Source organism: Acipenser ruthenus, chromosome 17 (assembly GCF_902713425.1).
Source record: "Acipenser ruthenus chromosome 17, fAciRut3.2 maternal haplotype, whole genome shotgun sequence".
Lineage (NCBI taxonomy): Eukaryota > Metazoa > Chordata > Actinopteri > Acipenseriformes > Acipenseridae > Acipenser > Acipenser ruthenus.
This window is the reverse complement of record NC_081205.1, coordinates 5,187,469-5,201,929: the sequence shown is the minus strand read 5'-3', so window position 1 is coordinate 5,201,929 and position 14,461 is coordinate 5,187,469. Positions and strand designations below refer to the sequence as shown.

The 14,461-nt window shown below is 40.6% G+C and overlaps 1 protein-coding gene across 10 annotated transcripts; it reads left to right on the top strand.

The window, feature by feature from the left end:
* Nucleotides 1–1,046: 1,046 nt before the first annotated feature.
* On the top strand, nt 1,047–14,205 carry LOC117423456 (WD repeat domain phosphoinositide-interacting protein 1-like). Of its 10 annotated transcripts, none has more exons than XM_058989852.1 (14): nt 1,047–1,393; nt 3,211–3,293; nt 3,904–4,011; nt 5,384–5,550; nt 6,924–7,020; nt 7,172–7,269; nt 7,415–7,507; nt 7,810–7,880; nt 8,394–8,501; nt 8,718–8,885; nt 9,465–9,572; nt 9,799–9,926; nt 10,962–11,062; nt 13,624–14,205. In XM_058989852.1, exons 1-14 carry the CDS (start codon nt 1,065–1,067, stop codon nt 13,672–13,674), a joined length of 1,710 nt encoding a protein of 569 aa, XP_058845835.1. In that variant the 5' UTR covers nt 1,047–1,064; the 3' UTR covers nt 13,675–14,205. The 10 variants fall into 10 exon arrangements, with proteins under 10 accessions (XP_058845835.1, XP_058845834.1, XP_058845833.1 ...); XM_058989851.1 differs by having other exon boundaries at nt 5,381–5,550; XM_058989850.1 differs by having other exon boundaries at nt 3,901–4,011.
* The last annotated feature ends 256 nt before the right edge of the window (nt 14,206–14,461 follow it).

Genomic DNA, 14,461 nt, shown 5'->3' with positions numbered 1-14,461 from the left:
TCTGTCAGACATTTCCAAACATCTTTTCCTTTTGCTGACTCAGGAAGTGGCTGAAAAGCTGGTGCTCTTAGATAATACATTGCGATACTTGAAGTGGGGTTGTTAAGTTTCATTCTGAAGCCTTTCATCCTCCACCTTTATATGGCAAAATAAAAGGGGTTATTTATTTAGTATATAGGATTTTCTGAACAATAACTTGGTCTTGTTCACTAATGTTATGTTTGTAGATTTCATAAACATTTCTAGCAAAGGAATGCTGTAAATGTGATGCATCTTATGAAGTAAGCAATACAAACCATCAACCAATTTGCTATGGATTTAAAATCTTTCAGAATCTACCCAGTTTGAGTAAAAATAAGTTTTAATTTAAAGGGGTCTTCTTTGGCTAGAACGAAAAGGGAGATCAAGTGTGGGCCTACATGAAGGAGAGAGGTGGTGTATGTGGGGTAGACAGTAAAATGAATCAAAAAACTAAAACAAAAATTTAAATCGTATCTAATTTTCTTCAGAGAGGGAATGCAAACACACACAGTACGGCAAATGTTTGTTGACTGACAGTAACCTGGGCCTGCCTTAGCTAATGTAACTTACTGAAACATCGCATTCAAATCAAACACGTTTACGGAAATAGCATTAGCACAACAGTGGCTTGTTGTGCGCTTTCAGCATACGGAATTTCCATCAGAACCATGTCTTTGACACTCGTTGGCTGTAGTTTACAATGAAGTTTCGTTTAGAGGCATTCCAATAGTTGTCTCGCTCCCATTTCCCAAAAAGCAATGTTGCAATCCTTTGTTTTAAGTTTATAAAAAAAATCCTGTAGTTTAACCATTTTTATTTAGTTTGAAGCGGTCAATGACTCACAGTCAACCAAAACAAAGCCTCGTGCAAAGACTGAAGTCATCCTCCGCCAATCGAAATCAGCCCTGCTGGAATGGGCGAACCATTCTGCTCACCCCACATTCTGCTTCCATAAGCTTCATTTTACCAATCAGGATAAAGCTAGAGGAAATGTGGCCAATCAGAAAGACACAGAGCCTCTGGGCACGCCTTCTGTCAGGCCAATGAGAGTGTCTTGTATGACGGCACGCGCTGTCAGCTGTTTTTGTTTTTCTGCAGTTTTTTTTTTGTGTCCCGTAAAAAAAAAAAACAAAGATCGATTTGTGTCTGCATATTTAGATCGGAAACTGAACAAAGGAGAAACAATAAAACACCAATCTACGACTGATTATCGTGGTTCCCAGGCTGATCAAAGTGAGAGGGAGCTGATCCCAGGCCTCCGAACAGAGGAGGCAGAGTCGGCGCTGGGAATCGGGATGGAGACGGTTGAGGCAGCCGAAGGATCCGGGGGACCGGGCGGACTAATCTGCGCCTCTTTCAACCAAGATACCACGTAAGCTACCGACCGCTACTGATAATATCCCGATTGTAAGATCATCATAATAGTGTTGAATGAAAACAACTGCATAATAACTAGTAGGAGCTGATGTAACCGTTAAATCCCTAACTCTTTAATACAATGGAATCATAAACCAGTTTACAACAGACATAGCTAGGGCAATATATTTTTGAAAGAAACCACAGGCACGTAATATTAAACAAATCGTATGCAGAAGTACACTGACCTGACCGACGGAATGTTGGAACGTTTTGAAATTTATCGCTGATGACATCGGCTGCAGTAAACAGTGGCCTCAGATCTGGATTGTGTGTTATTTGTCGGACTGCGGTTAGTGTACATCTGGAATCTGGGTTAATACAAAAATTTAAAAAACAAACAAACAAAAAAAACCCTCATAAACAAAATGGAGATACGTACTCAGGGGGCTAAAACACGGTTGGGTTCAAAATGAATTACTTCAGAAATTAGAGGAAGTGCCTAAAATACGCAGGTGCTAGTCCTGTGGTATTCAGACGGAGTTTATTATGAATTTGCGGCCATTATTTTAAAGGATTCCCATAATAATAATATAGTCTATCAAAAGACAGTAATGAAAGGGGATAGATCTGTTCTGCTGCTAGAATACTCTCTATTCACTGCACTGGTAAAAGGTGGTGGTCTCTGGTAAGACCAAGGGAAAATATCAATGCTGTCAGGGGCTGGGCATCCATTTATACATATTTCAGCTCAGCAGTCAGCTGGGGTTTCTTTCAATGCCACTCTAAATGTGCCATTGTTATAAAAACAAACAGAAAAATCCGATTTTTTTTTTTTTTTTTTTTTTCATATTATTGCAGGGTAGAGCCAGCTAGAGCAGCACAGAGTCAAACCAGCCAAACAAACAGGCCAAGAAGTTGTATATTCAGTCATAAGTATTCAAAACAATTCTATTAAAGTAACAAAGTGTAGCTCTATTATGTTAAGTTACCGTTTCATTCTGTTCATTTTAATTGAATAACATATTTGTCTGGAGTAAGCATCATTTCTATTGCTCGAGCACCCTGGCATTTACCTGTTAGCTGAGGAACAGTAAGAGAACAGAAAGCTAATTCAATTGAGAGCAAAAGTAAACAACACTAATGCAAAATACCCAGTGGCGTGTCAACAAAGGTAATACAAATGCTTCTGATCTCATAATGCCCAGCCACAGTACATTTCACTGGTGTTTTCTAAACACTGTTAAAACACAAATTAGCAATCCAAGTTCCAAATATTGGCACTTAAAAGATCCAGCATACTTAAACGTGAACATACACTTTCCAGACTGCCATGGGAAATGAAAGAGCTAACAGTTATGGTTGTGACCTATGTCATCTTATTTTTGGTCTGGTCTATTGTTTCTAATGCCATACATCAGTAAGTGTTACTAGATATGTCAGGAATTACCTGCACTAGACCTGTGTCACTTGGACCAGCTGCGTTAGTTAAAGGCGTTTTAAACAAGAAAAGCCCAAAAACTATAAACCGCAACTACTGACTCTTTGTAAGTTTTTGATGTAAGTATGTTGGATTAGTCAAAATAGGTCACAATAAGCTACTGTACCATTTTGTCAGGGGTGCTTTTGAATACAGTTCAGTATTTGGTGTCCTGCTTGGATCCTTGAAATACAAGTTCACTCCACTTTAGAAAGAAGTTAATTATAAACTTGCCTGAAACTATTTATACTTTGGGAAAATGTGCAGTTTTAAAAAGTGGAGGGGACTTTGCATGGGTGCTTAGTCATGTTTTGTGTCCTGTGCATGGACCTATTCTACCTTTTCTGTTTTAGATCCCTTGCAGTTGGTACAAAAAATGGATACAGGCTGTTTTCTGTGACTTCAGTGGACAGACTGGACCGCGTCCATGAAAGCAGTAAGTACATGTGGTTCTTCCTGGAGCCCTGTGGTTTCTCCCTCCCAGTTGTGCTGTGTGAATCCAACCTCCACTCAGAGAATGGTCTCTGTGGGTTTGCAGTAGGATTTTAAAAGGTAGAGCTCAAACTGCTTCCTTTTCAAAACCATGCTTTAGGTGCTCTATTCAAAAGTTCCATTTGCTGGATGCAAAAAAAGACTCCCATAGTATGTTGAGCAATGAAATGCTTTATCTCGAGATCATAAGAGACACAAGCTTTTGAAGAAACATGCACCCAAACATCCATCCATACAAGAAAACAAATATTAAACATAATCAGGCGTGAATAACACTATGCAAAGCATGGCCAATGCAGGAAAAAGGAAATTAATTACGAAATGCTCTTTTTAAAAAGTGTGCCTTTAGGCAGCATTGAAAGACTGACGGAGGCTCAATGAATCTGACAGATGGTAAATGTCCTGGGGCCTATTAACAAAATACAGTATAGATGACAGCTCAGGAGGTGGAACACACTAGAAAACAAGGCATCATCTTTTGCAAGGGGTATATAGAAGAAAAAAAATATTGTCATGATTGGCTTTTAGACCAACTGTTCTATTTTCGGCAGCAGTTCATTTCCTAGCAGTTGACGAAAAGGACACTAGGGGGCAGACGACACCCAGAACTGATGCACACACAACCCCCTGCACGGACACCATTTTGAAAAAGCCTTTGGCAAGTATGGACATTCAAACGAGAGTCTTCTTTCTATCCTTTTAAAAAAAAAAAAAAAAAAAAAAAATTGTATTTTTGACAAATACTGCTGTACTAAGATATGATTCTCCCTCTCAGCACTGGGTATGCAGTTCCATCTCAGAGCCCTTGTACAATGCAGTTTTGTTGCTATTGCCAAGAAGCCCACACAAGCCACTGTTATAATAAGGACACATACCTGCTCTGTTTATTTAAATACCCACCAACACTACAGTTACAACTGGGATAATGCTGCACGATGGTAATGAGAGTTCTGATCACTGATGAGTAATAAAGGAAACAGTGACACATTGAACTTTACCTTATTGAAACAATGTGTGGAACATGTGTGCACCTGATGAAAGCACGATGTATCAGATGAAACATTTCTCTGCAGTACAGAACTTGCAATTTATGATTGAGCTTATGGTTGCAGATTCTATCTAATGTCCTGTTCAGCTGTTCAAAATGAACTCTGTATATCCTTCTATTTTGCTAAAAATTCAAATGTTTCATTGTTTTGTCTGTGTAGTTTCATGCAAATTTAAACAAGGCAAGCCTGGCTCCACTATGCAAATTGTATTTGCTCTTAAACCAGTCTAGATAAGGATGACTCCTCATTTTTAACAGAACTTCCTCTTTCCAATGTTTAGAAGCAGAGTCCCAGTTTTATAAAGAAACCAATCAAAAATATATGATTAAGGCTGCTAGTTATGTATAATCCAAATCATTGATTGTGGTAGTACAAGGGCCAGTATACATCTACTCAAATTGCCATGAAACTCTATCGTCTTAATTGTATATTCCAGGCAGCAGTATTTTGCACAAAAAAGAAAGAGCTATCCATATTAGATATGGGAGAAAGCTGGAAAGTTAATTCCTAAAAGTCTCGGTGCAACACTTTGAGTGCATTTTTTGCTTGCTAATGTCCAGCCAGGCAGTTCACCCCTCTCTTACCAATGACATCACCAGTTCACCCGTGCTGTCCTAATTCCTAGTGTTACTCCCTCCTCCTTCTCCTCCCATCTTCCAGCTCTCAGATTCTCGCTTTTTAACCTCTCCTCAACCTTTTGTCCCCTTTGTGAGAAGGAGGCATGTTCATTTCTAGCTTGGATGTACTGGCGAGGTGAGCGAGTGTGTTGGTATGCCCGTGATACAGCCTATTTTCTGCTACCTTGCCCTTTGGTAGAAGGCATTGTGCTCTCTCCTTCTTACTCGATCCTGCGAGGCAGCCTGGTTACCAGTGGCTGACATCATTATTGTTGTATAATGAATTCTGGTTTCATTAAACTGATCACTTTTTAAGCTTGAAAAGTATGCTGGGCACTGACTGCCGCTGCCTTGTCCCCGGCCAGCAGAAAGCCCAGACGTGTACATCGTGGAGAGGCTCTTTTCCAGCAGTCTGGTGGTGGTGGTCAGCCTCTCCATGCCTCGCCGTATGAACGTCTACCACTTCAAGAAAGGGACGGAGATCTGCAACTACAGCTACTCCAACAACATCCTGGCTGTGCGCTTGAACCGCCAGGTAGGAGCTCTCTCTTTGCCTTCTCTAGGATCTGGACAGACGAGCATTAGCCAAGGTTTTACAATCTAATTCCTTACCTCTTATTAGCACTTGAAATACAGGCCCTATTCATAACACTTTAAGAACTGATTTTATTAAGAAAGTTTTTTTTTGTTTTGTTTTTTTTAATATTCTCTGAGAATTAACGATGCTTTCTAACCCCTTTCTAAAACACCTGAAAAAATGGTTTCATGACCTTGATTTAATGGACTTGATTTTAACCGTCCTGAACAAAACATAAAAAGGGTTCTTTAAGTTTTGTGACTAAAGCTGAAATCTGTAAACTCTTGTTGGACCAAAACCTGCTTCCACCTGAGACTGTTTTAAAAAGGTACTTTCATTGGTTATGACCAGCCCTGCCCAGACCTGTCTGGGAATGTGATGAACACGTTGAATACTGACTGCCCCTCATTCCTGCTGGGAAGGGAACACCTGGCCCTGTGTTCATGGGAAACTGCCTGTCTGTGAAACAGGCCACAGCAACGTCATCATATACTACTGCAAATGTCATGTCCTGTACAGAGGGGCCACTAACTGTTAACAGTATTGTGCTTTTGAGCTCACTGTTTCACTGCTCAGTATTTGAAGGTCACCTTCCTAAACTGGTAAATACCTTGTATTCTGTAAATAAAATTATAAAATATATTTATTATCAAGTTCTAACCCCTGTTAATAATTGACTACATTACACTTAAATTGACCTAATGTACAGTTTTGAATTTTCCTCAACCTGACTCCACTGAAAGGAATCATTTAACAGTTTACTTGCAGCATTAACTTTCAGTGTACTGTTATTCATAGTTATTACATTCATTCGACCTTCAATCTTCAGTACCGTATACAAACAGTATACATTTTTTCATTACAAAATGAATGTTGAGTTGGTCCTTTGATTTGCAATGGGACCTTTTTATAGTACCTAGGAAACGACAATAGCCAGGCGTCACAGCACTGTCACAGTCGTGGTCACCTGATCCCTGTCAAGCAGCTTAGCTGGGGAACTTAGAACACAAGGATGAATTTACAAAGCCGCGGCTGGATCCCTTGCAGGTTTATCAGTTTGGTCTATGGATAGTACAGTGTCTTAAAGACGGCCTGTATGGAACAATCAGCTGTCTGCACTGAGCACTCTGAAGAATGCCTGCAGCAGTGTGATATATACATACACCTGTCGTAACACTCTCAATTGGGTTGGCACTGATTTGACGTGACGTCTACAAGGTGTTTACATTGCTCTGGAAAATGCGCTTTTTTGCCAGCCTCTGTGAATATATATATGAATATATTTGTGTCACCAGACTGAAAGGGGATTATCTTTTTCTTTTGCTTGGCAGAGACTGATTGTCTGTCTGGAGGAATCCATCTACATACACAATATAAAGGACATGAAGTTATTGAAAACTCTCCTCAATACGCCAATAAACCCTACAGGTAACAACAAAAACACATTTAACTGATCATTAGATAGCCTGCTTTTCAAATGAGCGAGTGCATGCTTGGTGTATTAATATTTCTTGGAAACTCTAAAGCTGTCCAGTGTGGATTAGTTATCCTGACTGCTGCTGTGTTTCTCTACCTTCAGGCTTGTGTGCACTTTCCATTAACCATTCCAACTCGTACCTGGCTTACCCTGGCAGCTCAGCCATTGGGGAGATTATAGTGTACGATGCTAATAACTTGGTAAGTCAGTTTGTATTATAATCTATCAATCCCTCCCTCAGTCTATCCATGAATCTGAATTCAGCACTCTGCTTCGACGAGGTAACCCACAGCACTCCATGCCAGCCCTGTTCTTCTGGTTATTGTCCTCTCTTCTGTTCCACAGTGCACAGTGACCATGATTCCAGCCCACGACAGCCCCCTCGCTGCTATAACCTTCAGCTCTTCAGGAACTAAACTATCCAGCGCTTCCGAGAGGGTGAGTGGAGGCAGTGCAGGAACAGCCAGAGCTGGAGCACTAGGAATGAAGCACTCTGTGTGTGTTCCCTTGTCCAGGACCACTTTTTACAGTCTCTATTGATTATTCACTAATTTACTTAACTATGATTTAAACATTGAGCAAGCAGAATATTTCAGTGGTTTGGACGTTTGCTAATAAATGAAACGTATGCAGCCTGAACACACAGGAAAGCAGTGCAGCTTTGAAATGCTCATTGAGGACCAGTCCCAGATCGAACACCCCTGACACAGGGAACGATTGAGAGTGTGTTTCTCTCGCAGGGCACAGTCATCCGAGTCTTCTCCGTTCCAGAGGGCCTGAAACTCTTCGAGTTCCGCAGAGGGATGAAGAGGTGGGTGTGCGGGCTGAGGAGAGGGAAATGCTGGTCTGCAGAGTTGGGATCAAATCTGTTTGCATTTCTAATCCCCGTTTAAAATCCATTCCCAATTCCAGTTCCGTTGAAGGCATTGGAATTTATATTTTAAAGACCTAATATTTGTTGTGATTTTTCAACGACTTTCATTTGACTAACAGTAACTTCAGTGACTTGGAATTGATTTGCATAGCATAACTAATGTCCCTGAACATGATACTGCACACTTGTCACTGTGAAACCACTGTAACTTATGCACACTGTCATTACCCAATAAAACATGCTGTCTGTGGTTTTATTGATGTCATAAATGTCAAGTAGGATTTACATATCGCTAACAAGTGAGACTTCGATGGGCAATAACAGAGTTCTACAAGATGGCATTTTTTAAAATGATAATAACAGGAAAAGGAACTAAAATTAAGCGATATGTATTGTGATTGTGAAAGCTTGTAAATGCATATCCACTGATCCGGTCTTTTTATTTGCCAGGTATGTCAGCATCAGCTCTCTCTCGTTCAGCACGGATGCTCAGTTCCTCTGCGCCTCCAGCAACACGGAGACTGTGCACATCTTCAAACTAGAGCAGCACAGCCACAGGTACGAGTGCTCACTGCAGTGCCTTCGCTTCACTGAGGACTCCTCAAGAGACTCGCTCTACAGGGCTGGAGTCACTAGCACTACAGAAAAGGGATTAGGATTTGTTCAATAATGTTTGTGAAGTTTAGGTCGATGAATCACTTCCATTTACATTTTCTTCAAAACTCCTCAAATTCAAGCACTGTCACCCACCCCCCCTCTCTCTCTCTCTGTCAGCAGCCGGGATGAGGAGTCTCCCACGTGGTCTGCCTATGTAGGGAAGGTGTTCTCAGCTGCCAGTAACTACCTCCCAGCTCAGGTGTCAGACATGATGAACCAGGACCGCGCCTTCGCCACAGTGAGGCTCAATGTCTTTGGACAGAAGAATGTCTGCGCTCTCTCCACGTGAGTCCCCTTCCACGCTGTGCACCTGGTGGGCCAGCTGACCAGTGGTGCCCCCTGCCGCCTCTCCGAGTGCATTCCAGTCCAGGGCCTTGTACCAGCTGTGTCCTGTATTATTCAATGAAACATTAACTGTTGAGTTTTACATTCGCTGTATTGGAATGTACTAAAAATAAAATGAGTAGCACTGCTGTAGACAATATAAAAAAATATTATAAATCATGTATGTGAAATCAACCAATCAGCTACCAGTACTGCTCATCTTGTATATAGATGTCAACCTGTGCATGGAAGATATGGCACGATTCTAAAGCTAAAAAGCTAAAACGAAATTGTATATATAATAGTAATTTCTGAGTACAACTTTGTTTGTGTGATTTATAGTAAGTTAATAAGTTGTGTGTAAGATGTCTCTTATTAGGCACTGTAAAATATGTATGAAACACTTTTGGAATATTGAAGAAGGCATATCGGAGTCTGTGCTGAACTAAAACAGAATGTGGTCTTCAGTGTGAGGAGTGCTGGTCTGCCCCAGCCTCCTGTGCATCACAGTTCTGCACTGCTCTTTGGTTTGGTGTCTAGGATTCAGAAGCTGCCCCGCCTGCTGGTCGCCTCTGCGGACGGACACCTCTACATCTACAACGTGGACCCGCAGGATGGGGGCGAGTGTGTGCTGGTGAAGAAGCACAGGTAACCAGCACTGTGCTGTGCTTTATAAAGGGGTACAGCACAGGGGTCTGTTTAATCAGCCTTCCGCTTTTGTTGTGACACATAAAAGACACAAGCAGTGAAAGCAAAGCTGCTTTGTCCAATACAGTAATTTAGTGTGATTTTAATGTGGGTTGAAGGAAACTGAAATGGCTGCACCTGGTTTATTTGTGGATCAGTATATTTGTTTTCTTGGAACTCCAAACAGGTTGTTTGGCTCGGACGAGGAGGAAGAGGAGGCTTCAGAGAGTGAAGTGACCGCTGCCCCAGTCAGCCAGTCGTATGCTGCCACTGTGGCCATGCCCACTACCGTGCCTTCCTCTTCAGCGGTGACAGGTAAACACACTCTTAGACATTTCTTTCATGTTTATGTTTAATCTTCGGGACAGGCAGCTTTTGAACGAAAGTGCTTTTTGTTGAGATAGCACAAGCAGTGGCATCATGAGTTTCTCCACATTGCCTCGCGTGTCTCTGGGCCTTTTTTTGAGAAGAAAAGATGGCCAATGCCTATTACTGTGTGTCACAAAGACGGCTGCAGTGGGTGACGTCAGACCAGAAACAGGAAGTAACACACAGAGACTTGGGGTTTTGATGAAGCTGAGCGCGTGATCGCGCTCAGCATTTAATAATTAAACAGAACAGAAAATAAAAGGTTTGAACACAAAACACAAGGACACGGCACATTCGCCAAAACAAAAGAGATAAACAAAACGGACTATCACTAAACAAAACACGGTCAGCTTCTTTAACAATTATTATTTTATTATTTATTCTCATTACCTCCGTCTCCACTCACCGAACACACAACCCCGAGTGAGTGAAAACATGCTGCTTTTATGCAGTTGTACCGAGACTCGATTGCTAGTCAATCATTCAATTGGAATCTCGGTACAACTGCACGTGAATTAATTAAAGTGAACTTTCCCATGTTCACATACTAATACTTTAAATGCACGTGATGTGATGTGCCATCCTCGTGCATAAATACAAATATACAATTTAAATCACACGTGAAACACAGACCCGTTTTATATCCCGTGTACCAATGCCTATACACCAATATTTACACACGCAACATACAACATATAACACACAAATGCACACAGGGGCGGGGCACATTGCCACACTGTGCCAGAAAGCAGGGTGGTTTTGTGAACTGGACTACACTTGACACAACAACTCATTTGATCAATTTAAATCAGATTTGAGCCCAGACGGGATTAGTTAAATTAACATTGTACAAAATGGGGTCAAACCTGCACTGGAAATTTGTAACATATGGAGATGATTTCCTAACATATTATTAGTAGTAGCAGTAGTACTATTAAGTATTCTACCATTCCTTTTTACTTGTGGGTGATGTTGTTCTAGGTTACTCGGAGGACGGAGGAGCGAAGAAAGGCGAGGTGATTCCGGAACATGAATTCGCAGCCAGCCCTGTGTGTCTGGATGACGAGAATGAGTTCCCTCCAGTGAGCATTCCGAATAATTAACCCAGCGAGCCGCACGGTCTGTGTGTGCCTGAGCCCAGGCCCCCCTCGATCCGTCTCCCCTGGGAGAGTGAGAGGCTGGGGGGGGGCAGGAATACCTGGCGCTCAGGGGGCTCCGTGTGGGGCAGGCACTGGAGCTACACAGCTGTGCCTCTTCTCAATAGGATCTTAGATTCTGGAGATGTGCAGAAAACTCACATTTGACTTTCCCTTTAAGAAAAAAACAAACATATATCCGGGGCCACGTGGTTAAAAAAAGAATCCAAATTCGAATCAAAGATTTTAAAAAAGCACCCATGGGAAAGTCATTTTGGCGATAATCGACAATCTTTTTGCACATCTTCAATAGTGTTGTAGAAGTTTCAAACAGCCTGTGTAGTTCATGGGCCAGTAATAATTCATATCGTTTTTTATTTGTATGTATTAATATCAATACTATGTAGTTTTAATATGGTAGCTAGCTATTTTTGTAATTGATTAACCCCAAGTAGCATAGTATGGGTTATAAATGGCTGAGGTGGAATTAAGTTGTAAACAACAAGAATATGTCAATTAACCTGGTGTAGAAAGGCAGGCCAGGCTAAATAATACATGGTCCTGTCTGTCAGGGCTCAAGAACATGACTGGCATGATTCTTGAGTTTGAAACTTTGAAACTGCCCATTCTGAATTCCGTGAGTTAGCATGCTGTTAATTTGCTTGGTCTGTCTTTCTATAACTTTCTGCTGTTGGTCATTTAAATATTGTTATGTTTCAAATTAAATATAAATCCAAAGAGCCTACATTTCAAATTTGCCCCAGTCAGTAACATCTCTCCGTAATCTAGTCCTGCATGAGATGATAGTGAAGTGAAGGCACTGGAGAAACTACATTTCCCAGGAATCTTGCATAGCAAGGATATAACAAAACAGAGTGGAGTCTGTTTATACATTGTAGAATAACATTTTTTTTTTTTTTTTTTTTTTTTTTTTAAATCAAACTAAAATAAGATATGCAGTAGAGGTGTCACTGTTGGTCCATTTTTAAAGAGATATGTTACGGTGGTAGCCAACAATTAGCAAAATGTGAAAATGTCAGTTTGTTTGTGACTAAACGTGCTGTATAAAATGTGATTGCTTGTAGAATGATCTTCCGCCTCAGAGGATTAACTTACAGTAATTACTTTAAAAAGTGTTTAGATTGATATTCTATATACCCACTGTGCTGCTGTTGCTTGGATGCAGATTTTGAGGATCTGAATGCAAGCGCTGGGGACACGAAAGGGAATGTGATGTGTCCATTAACTCTTGAAAATGTGCAGCGTTTCGCTGTTCAACCTCCGACTTAGGATCGCCATTGTCTAAAAACAAGGATCTTTAAATGCTATGCTAAGTCTAGATAGCTATTGTCAAGGTATCTCTTCAACCTAGTTTTCTGGAAAAAAATATATATATATTTGAAGGGGCAATAGATTATTTTTCATTTCAATTTCCATCTATCTTGAGACAAACACGTGTGTTCAGAAAAGAGCAATATCACATTCATCCAGCAGATGGCAGCATCACTACTTTCATCACCCAAAACAACCTTGCAGATCCACGAGATGGCTTTCATTTCAATTGCAATAACGCTGGCAGCAGCCTATTGCACGATATGGACATTCAACAGTGTTCCTGAAATTAAAATATAACCCATCTTTTTAATTCATAATTTGCTATTTCATAATTAACTATTATAACATCAATCCTATGTTCTTTAATGGTAAGGTATTGCTATATTATTTATATTATTACTTGTATGTCTGAAGATTTCAGAAAGTTGACAGCAGTATAAGTAGATTTATTTCATTCCTTTGGAATAGTGGAGGATTATTAAAGAAAACATTTTCTAAAATGAAAATATTCAGGTGAGGGTGTGAATGTTTTACATTTACTTGCTTATTCGCCAAAGAAAAGGGACAAAAAGTCATAGCTGATACTGAAAGGTTTTTTAATAATACTACCTTGTAAAGATTATTTAAATTCTTCATATTGATTTTGTTTCTTTTTAATAACTGCCACTGTGACCGCACACATTCACACAGATTTCTTTGAATCTGCTGAGACAAACAGTAATGCATGATTTTTCCTGCTCAATAATGAGTGCAGTATTTGTTTAAATGCACCAGGAGGCGCTGTGGCACACAGAACTCTATGTGGGAGATGATTTAATGGTTTTGACTTCGCCATCTCTTCAATTATCCTAAAAAAATAACACATCGTATTTATAGTAACCTGTTGACTAGTGATGACATTCCCATGACTTTCTAAGTCACAATGACCGTTATGAGTGTCAGCCTGAACCTCACATGTGAAAAATGAAAGCTGTGTGCGGTCTGGTTGGCAAACCCAGGTTCAAGCTTGCAAACCCCATTCTTTCTTAATAACAGCTTGGGGTGATTACAAGACAGGAAAGTGCAGCAGAATGTCCTTCTAGGTTGTTGTTCACTAACGTGCGCTAATCTGTTTATAACACACCCTTTGTTGAGGCTCCAGGAACAATAAAGCTGTGTTTTGGTTTTGGTAGATAAATTCATGCCGTGGCTGGAGTCGGAGTGGAAAGGGGAGGAGGACATGAGGTTAAAGGAAAGTTGGCATCGGTCACTGTACAACGGGAGCTAAGCCTGAAGTCTGAAGAGTGGCTATGCATGAGCCAGAAAAAAAAAATTCCAGGGTGCTCTATTTAAAAAAAACAAAAAAAACACTCAAGTCTTTATCGGACCGGGACTTGGTCGATCAGCTCAACATGAGACGGGTGTGTTATATTAGTAGGTGCATGATTGAACTAACAAGAACTGAGTTGTAATCACATGTAAACAGTTACTTGAACAGTTGTTCTTAATTCGTAGTTACTTTAGATGTTAGTAATCTCAATGAGTTTTAATCTTTGCAATTGTTACTCTCCATGTTTTTCTTCCATGTGTATTTGTGTGTGGTATTAAGGGTCCAGTCCAACGTATTGACAGATTTTTGTATGTGCCTATAACATTATGTAACCATGCAAAAGTATTTTGCAAAGAAGTTGCACAAAACCAAAAAAAAAAAAAAAAAAGTAAGTTATACTTTTTATTTTAGTAGAGCTACAGTAGAAATAAATATATGCAAAGCATTTCTGTGTATGTGTGTTTTCTTCATTAAGAAAGGACATGGCATGCATTTTGATTTAAGCATTATACAAGGAGAGAACAGTACTCCGTGTGGGTCTAACCACACTGTCCTCTTAACCTCTGTACAAGGACGCCTCTGTACTCTGTGCTGCTGCTGTCCAGGGGAGCCCCCCCCCCCATGTCACGGGACAGGTTGAAAATGAGAGGGGGGGTCATGGAGCTGCTCCGGTCCAGTACCCCCTCCACAAGCCTCCGCAC